Here is an 8652-nt window from a genome sequence, read left to right on the forward strand (position 1 = left end):
GAAAATGAGGCTTTTAAAAAAAGATCAAGACGGGAGAGACGGTGGAGAGGACAAGTGGTCCGTGACACACGCTGTGGTATTACGTAACTATTAAGCACATTCACTTTTACTTTTACAAGATACTAAATCCGCTGTATTTACACGGCATTTTATGTGTGGTTTTCCGCGGTCCCTACTAAATAAAAACGTACACACAATAAATAAAACACTGAGCCGAGACAAGAGGGAGGTTTGGATAGCTAGAGTTCAGAGAGGAGCAGATGGAAGACCTTGTGAAGAATGCCTGATGATGAGAGGGTCAGAGGGGACCGACCAAACACTTCGGTGCATTCTCAACACAAGATTTATACCTTCTCTCTGCCTGAAAAAGAAAAAAGAGTCAATCCTCAATCTCACAGAGTGTCGCATTGCGATGCATCGTGAGCTTGTAGATGCAACCCATTAACTCTGTAGGAAAGCTTTGTCCTTACTTTATACTTTGGCTATTCACTTCGTGCCGTGCTATGAGTTTGTAGATCTGCTATTTTGGAAAAAGTCTTGTAAATGATGGTAGCGGAAACCATACAAGGCACCAACCAGCCCATCGGGAGTAATTCGGGTTTCAGTGTCTTGCTCAAGGACACTTCGACACTAACGTCTTTTTCTTCTTGGCAAAGACGCCAAGTCTTTGCTTCTTGGGGAGATATCTGGAACAAAATATTTTTAAATGGCGGTGGTCGGTGGCCAAATACATGTAACTTTGGGTGGTCCTTGACATTGAAAAGGTTTGAGCATGTGAAGTGTGATTGAACGAGGTCTCCACATCTATCCTATTATTTTCCACATTATTGCCCTATAGGATTCCATAGTGTGTGTAGTGGCTCTGTCTGCTTTCAAACAAACACTCACTGATGCACCCAGACTTGGGCTGTACGCAGGCATGAATAAACCATTGTCCACAAGTTGAATTATTTTATTTGTTTGCATATTTACTTTGCCATTAAAGTGCATTTACTGTACAGAACAAACAGCTTATTACTTGAGCAAGCAGAGCGCGCAAGTATTGTGGTCGGCTGGACCAGAAGTGGTATGTATGTATGGTGGGCCTGGTTATAATCGGCTGTTGATGGTGACGTAATTAAGGTTTCAGATTACACACACACACACACACACACACACACATACTTTTTTTTGTAGAATATTTAATTCTGAACAATACGTATATAAAAAATGTTAAGATCAGGTTACATTGAATTCAAGATGAATTATTAATCATTTTAAAGAGAGATATCTAAAAAGAATATATTTTTATATATATTCATATAAATCGTATGATATTTTATAGAAATTAAATGTCATATGTATTATCTCTCTAAAGAAATGTAACTGCAAAATACAACAGTATAGTTGTAACAGTAGTAATAGTATTTTATATTAATATCGGATTTGTTTAAAGGTTTATTTGCTGTTTTAGCATTTCTCTACTGTAGTAGTAGTAGTAGTTCACTCTGTGGCATTCTCCTGGCTGGCCTGGTAAAAGCTGTATTTCCACCCAGGTGCATAAACATTCCATATTCTTTTCTTTTTTTGTTGTTGCAACAGTGCTTTAACCCATTCTGCGCGGGAACCCATTTTGGTGTTAGCATTATGTTATGCTTTAGCTATTGAAAAATAGCAGATCTACAAGCTCATAGCGCGCCACCGAGTGGCACGCTACGAGCTTGTAGGTCTGCTATTTTAGAAAAATCGAAGAACGACTGACATTTTTTAGAATCTGATCTCAGGTCAGAATGGGTTAATCAGACCAGTGTGTGTCCGGTGGAAACCTCGTATGAATCTGATCTCAGGTCAGAATGGGTTAATATCAGTTGGTGTCCATGTGCTCGTCGGCTACTTCGGGGCCTCCTCCCGAAGAGGCAGAGGGCTGTTGCTTGGAGGGAGCATCCCCGTCTCTGCGCTGGTAAAACAGCACGTAGGCTGTTTTAGTCACAATCTGATCCTCTGCGGCAGACGAAACACTGCCATCGTCAAAGTAATGCCACTTTCTGTCCAATTTATTTTTGCCATAAGCCGTGTAGTGGCCTCCTCCCATTCCGCCATAGTGGTTGGAGACAGCGATGAGGTCATAAACATGGGGTCCAGCCTTGGGATCACACACAAACTCGGACATGGTCAGATCCCTGACAGGAAAGTCCACCACTGTGTCCAACTTGTCCCTCCAGTATCGGTTGTAGGAGAAACGTTTTAGGTGAACTACCAGAATGCGAGGCAATGACCACAGGTCAAACTTTTTTGTCGCCTGCTGGTGTTTCTTACAGGTGGGACAATACCATGGATCGTGTTCTCCAAGTGTCTCCATGGTTGTGAAGAGCTCGATGCATTCCTTCAGAGCCACGGCGGGCTTCTTTTTCTGCGGTTGGAGCATGCTGTCGTGTTTCTCATAGGCCTCTGCTTCCTGGTCATCATAACACAGTGCCTTTGTGTCCGAGTCCCAGTCGATCGCCACTGTGGAATATCGATTCAGTTTAAGGACATTTCCGTCATAAGGCAGTGGGCGGTAGTTGTGTGTTCCATTGGAGTTGACCAGGCTGAAGGTGAAGAGCCGGGGCGGTGTGGAGCACAGCTTGGCTTTGGGTCCGTCTTCCAAGTCGGACGTCTCCGTCTCCTCTTCCGACTGGCCATTTTCTTGCTCCGGGCTCACCTGGTGGTTCATGGCCTCCTCCTCGCCCTCACAGAGCCCATTAGGCCCGTCGCAGGTCCCTGAGTGGTCGCTGCCATCGCTGGAGCTGGCACTGCACGAGGCCCCGTCCGATAAGAAGGGGCTGGATGACGTGGAACATTCAGCTGCCGGGCTACAGCTGGTGAAGGTGGCCGTAGCCGTAGCAGCCCTGCTTTCACTGCAGGGGTTCTGGGAGGGCTTCACATAGCGTCCGATCCTCTCCAGGATCTTATCATACAGAACGTCTGCGACGAGGTTCTGCCTGGGCACAGTGATGAGTAGAGGCTGGCCAAATAGGAAGCATCCGCCGTGTTTGTAGTGGCGCCACCTGAGGTACACGCGCAGGTTCATGTTCTCACTGTCCTCCTGCTGCACTTCGTACACATAGATGTCATCACTCTCCATGATTTGGTTGAGGCGGTCGTCCCGCCTGTAGACCTTATGAAACTTATGCTGGTAAACGTCAGCCACCACCATGTTCTCTGGAGGGAATCCACAGAGTTGAGACAAGGCGCCACACAGGTCCATCACTGTACCCATTTTGGGGACCTCCAGTCGGTACTGTGTGTGTCTAGATTGAGGGTCCAATCGGACCAGGAACACCTCCATGGTGCGGTCCATCTTCATGGGCAGAGGCAGTGTGAGGTAGCAGAAGGGGTCAAAGGTCACAGAGACCATAGAGCACTCTGGGCATACCAAAGTAGACTTGAAGAGCCCGTGGAATGTGTCGACTATAATAGAGTCATTTCGCAAGCGATGATTAGTCCAAGCTTCTTCAGCTACGGTCTCATCTGGACGGCCCTCGGCATCTCGAAGGGCCAGGTAAGGCTTCGTCTTCACACGGTTCAGGTCTTCGTGCAGCCCGTCCAGCAGAAAGGCCAACAGCTCCTGGGAGTCCTGCTGCTGGTAGCCAGAGAACTGGGGGGCAAACCGCCCGACCTGCTTTTTGAAGGTATGCGGGGCCACACAGCTCCTGCGGCTGAGCCACATCTGTTTGACCAGGTCAGCGTAGGCCTCTGCGATCGCCCCCCTCATCCCCAGTCCATTCTCCCGGTTGAGCTCTGCCTCGTACCGATCGTCCAGGAAGTATTCCGTGAGCGGGGATACGTTGCTCAGGCACTGGAGGGCAGAGTTCATGAAGCACGTGTTGCCTAGATTGCCGAGACCACACAGGCCGGGCTGAGACTGTGACTCCCCGTAGCTGAAGGAGGAGCCGTGCGGATAATTGTAGCCACGCAATCTGTTGCCAGAATTGGATTTGGATTTGGGATGGGAAGCTTGTCTGGGCCACGTGCCATCCTCGTTCCTCCGTTCAATCACAAGCACCTGTCCTCGGAACAGACAGGCGTTCTGCACGGTGCTGTCCGCTTTGCTCAGCTGCTCGTACGTGTTGCCCGGATATTTCTGCCACAGCCGCGTCTCCTTCTCCGATGGAATTCCAAAGAGCGACCTCATCTCCTTCTCTATGGTATCTATAGTGTCGGCTTTACTGAAATGACGTGTTGCCACATTGTCCATGTTGTCATGCTCACACAAGTTCAGTTCCAACAAGTAGACCTCCACTTTATAATTCTTCTTGAAAAATATGCCGTCTTCATCAACCACCTTCCTGACGATGGCTCTCTGGCCCTCGAGACAACCATACCAGCTGACCAGCTTGTTCCACGCTTCAGTGGGAACTAGGACATAGTTCTGCTCGTCGATAAGGCACTCTTTCAGGACTTGGGTCTCATGGTCTGAGAACAGTCCAGAGTTATCAATAGGTCCGGGATAGAGGCTACGCTCTTCGACGTTGAACACGTCCCAACTTTCAAATCCTACATATTCCTTCCACTGTTTGTACCACCGACTATCTATCAAGTACCATTCGTCTCCTTTTTGCATCGTAGTTTTAATGGAGCCCACGGTCCGTTTCTGGTTTTCCGTCGAAGGTGTCGGTATCTGAGCGGCCACCGCCGGCTCCGAGTCGTCGGCGGTGGCCGGCTCCGACTCTGGCTCCGAGTCGGAGTTGGCCGCGCTGCCCGACTCGGGTCCGCCGCCTCCCTCGGCCGTCATGCAGAGAGTGTACCGTCTGTCCACTGTCCACAGTCCACACACTCGCCTCAACAAACGCCACGCCACGGCCTGTGTGTCCAAAAGAGCCTGTAAAATCACTGTTGTAACAACTGAGGCTGTTGTAAACGTAATGTCCTATACTACTGGTTACTGACGGCTAGGAGGTTGCTCAGGCGTGTCCTCTCCGATAACTGCAGTCCAAACGTTTTGTCGAGTTGATAAATGGTATTAATCTCACCGTTGTCCTATACTTCAGTGAAGAAATTAATAAACCGTCAAACGAACGGATAACCAGAGTCAGACCACAGCTCCACAAGACACAGTTTAAAACATTGTGCCGCTGCCCATCAGCAACACCCGGCTTAAATACCCTGGGTAACCACGGCAACCGTGGCCTCGCCCATGCCCTGCTGTGATGTCATCAATATATATATATATAACAAAGGTCATAATGGCTCTTACACCGGCCCCCAATTGCTTCTGGCATAAAAAACAGAGCAATTAAACAAATTACAAAGAGCCATATAAAAAACAACAAGATCGAAGTACAAAACCTTTTTGGCAATAGTAAGTCAGGCAATAGTCATTAATAATTATAAAAAACTAACTCAAATTGTCTTTATCCTGGCAGTTTGTCATCTCCAAGAACCCCTATTTCCTTCCTCTTCTTTTGCAGGACACTGGGATGTGTTTGTTCCAGTGACACAGTCCGTGTCACTGTTATTAACAATGGGCTTATTCATTTGTGTCAATAAAATATCCCCAAAAGTCCTAAACCATCATGATACGGCACAAATTACTGTGTTTAAACCGTCAGTTTGCATATCATTATTTGGCTTAGTTTTTGGCTGTTTATTATTTTTAACCAATCCCTTGCTGTAAACTCTGAATATTGCAGGCCTATATGTCATAATTGTGATGCGTACACGTGTGCAGACTGTATGCACCACGTCGGGAAGACATGACGGTGGCCATGGGGCCCATGCTTTCTAGATCCTATGGTGTCCTATAGGAGATGGCCTTGTTCTGAATGAGAACGTATTGTGTGGCGTGGATCCGTTTGTGTCGGCGCAGCGCCGGTGAACATACCTACCGCACATAGACTAATGGAGAGATATTAATATCTTCAAGGGTAAGAAAGGAAAATTGTTTGAGTCTTCTTGATATACAGTTTAGATTTCAACAGGAAATCTGGGGCGGCTGTAACTAAGACTCACTTCCATTCATAGTATCAGATCTGGGAGAGTTGCTCATTGGATATTTAGCCTCCATACTCGGGGATATCTGACTAGCACGTTGGGCTATATGACATATGACATGTTTAGTATGATGATGATGATCCCTATATTTGTCTCCGGGCTGACCTAGTGCTGACATCAGATCGATGGTGTGGAACCCATATATGGATCTGATTGGCTTAGTCATTGTGACAAAGATATATATCTGCTCAAGGTTATTGGCTGAAGGCTAAGCATCTTGGTTTAAGTTCTAGTCGGACACCACTGCGGCGGGTTCTAACCTAAGCAACCAGAAATGTACAGATATACAGAGTCAGACCACAGCTCCTCAAGTTTAAAACAGTGTGCCTCTGCCCATCAGCAACACCTGTGCTCAATCAGGGACAGACTTAAATACCCTGGGAAACCATGGCAACCTTGGCCCCGCCCATGCCCTGCTCTGATGTCATCAATATATATATATATATATATATATATATATATACCAGTAAGACGCGCAAACGCGGGAAGCGAACGCAGCTGAGACCCTGCAGATCATGTCTGTCTGTCTGTCTGTGTGTCTGTCCCGCTGTTACTGTATATGTGGACCTGGCCCCTTTTGTGCCCATATATGGAGCTGAGTGATGTATATGTGGACCTGGCCCCTTTTGTGCCCATATATGGAGCTGAGTGATTGCTGATGCAACACACTCCATATTTGGACGTATAGCGGGACAGACAGACACACACACACAGACAGACAGACAGACAGACAGACAGACACACACACACACAGACAGACAGACATGATCTGCTAGGTCTCATAGTAAGTGCTCACTGCATTCGCAATAACAAAGGTCATTGTAGGAGCCGATCTACAATAGGCCATCACATCATGTACAGTACACCCCTGTTAGTGTGCTTTGTCACCTTCTACAGACATGGAAGAGAGGACATAAAAGCATCAGAAGGCCAGGTGTAGTTGATTGGAGGTTCACAGCTTTTTACGTCTGGTTTTTGTTGCTCCTATACCTGCTTCTATTCTAGTTTTTGTTTTGTTTGAACCCTTTTGAGTTCAACTTTAACTTTTCGTCAGGACATTCCTCATTTCCCTTTTTTGGTGATGTTTGCTGCACAAAGTCAGTCAGTGGAAAAAGGTACTCTCAATCAACCACCACAAGGACAAAAGGTCTCTACAGTCATAATGGCTCATACAGCGTGTGTCACATACCTGAGGAGGAATCTGTCATTCACAGAAAGACACTCCGTGGATGCTTGTCAGTCGAGCTGCACAAGGCTTTCACGCATGGACGCACATACAAATCAGAAATGGACACACAAAACCATTCACGCCCGCACATACACAGACACACACACACGCACGCACGCACGCACACACACACACACACACACACACACACACACACACACACACACACACACACACACACACACACACACACACAGTGTCTGTCCATGGACTACAGCAGAGAATGGAATGCCTCCATGGTACTTAAGTGTAAACTGCACAGTAAGAGGAGTTGCTACACATGATGGATCTGTTGGCTGAGACGTGGAGAACTGTATGTGTAAAAGACCACAACAAGACACATGTCCACAATACTGTACAATACTGTATAATACTACTCAACAAATACATGATCTGTTTCCAGCCATGTTACATACAACTCTCATAATGATCTGATGGCTGATGGGTAATCATAATCAACCCAAAATATAAACACAACATACAGTATATCTAGAACCAATAGCCGACTGAGGCTTGCTCATGTATAGTTTAATCGAATAATCTAGAAGCAGGTCTTTTATTTATTTATTTGTATATATATATATATATCGACGAATCGACATCACTGCGTAGATATTAGTCTGGAATCTCTGTATGAACCGGAGGAAAAAATAGAGTCTGCAACACTGGTTTGAAAACTCAGCTCCACTGGTTTAATTGACTCAACGTTTCGATCCCTTAGGATCTTCTTGAGGAATGAAGAAGATCCTAAGCAAGGGATCAGTCATGATAAGGACGTGCGGTCCGAACGGCGCAACCCTGCAACAGGACTTATACTTAAGTTGCTACACATGATAGATTGTCTTGGCTGACGTGCAGAGCTGCGTAAAAAGCCAGATGTCCAGCATGCATACAAGTGTCATTACATGGCTCCTTCCATTACACCACAGGTAATACTTTGCTCTTAATCCGTGAAGCCTCGTCGGCTTTTATAGGTGCGCTGCACGCACCCATGAAGCCCTTCGCTACGCCGTGCCCAGAAAAGCACTCCGCTGCTACACGCCGCTACAAAACCCTCCGTGATCATTTAACCCCCCGGAGGCCCCATTCTGGGACAGTCAATTGGGCAGAAAGAAATAGGCTAAATATGCGGTAATAAATAGCAGATATTCAAGATCAACAACGCATTGCGATGCGACACTTTGTGGACTTGGATGGATATACCGCTAGGGTATTTTTGTTATTTGCTGTACGCACAGTATAGGCTATATAGGGCTTTAAAGGAAACCAACTGATCCACTTTTACTGTGTGATGTGACACACCGCACACACACCCACACACACACACACACACACACACACACACACACACACACACACACACACACACACACACACACACAGGCTGTTTTATGGCCGTTGCTTTACACTCG

At 46.6% G+C, this 8652-nt stretch overlaps 2 protein-coding genes across 2 annotated transcripts in view; one reads left to right on the top strand and one right to left on the bottom strand.

The window, feature by feature from the left end:
• The window catches only part of LOC308331911 (zinc finger protein 385D-like), a 58726-nt gene that overhangs the window by 20227 nt on the left and 29847 nt on the right, over nt 1-8652 (top strand). The gene's annotated exons all lie outside the window — the stretch shown is intronic.
• Nucleotides 1844-4753, bottom strand: LOC308331938 (ubiquitin carboxyl-terminal hydrolase 4-like; the record flags this gene model as incomplete). The annotated part of the gene is made up of 1 exon (XM_080787489.1): nt 1844-4753. One exon carries the CDS (start codon nt 4751-4753, stop codon nt 1844-1846), a length of 2910 nt encoding a protein of 969 aa, XP_080643615.1.

This window comes from Protomyctophum bolini (assembly GCF_963924005.1).
Source record: "Protomyctophum bolini genome assembly, chromosome: 17".
Lineage (NCBI taxonomy): Eukaryota > Metazoa > Chordata > Actinopteri > Myctophiformes > Myctophidae > Protomyctophum > Protomyctophum bolini.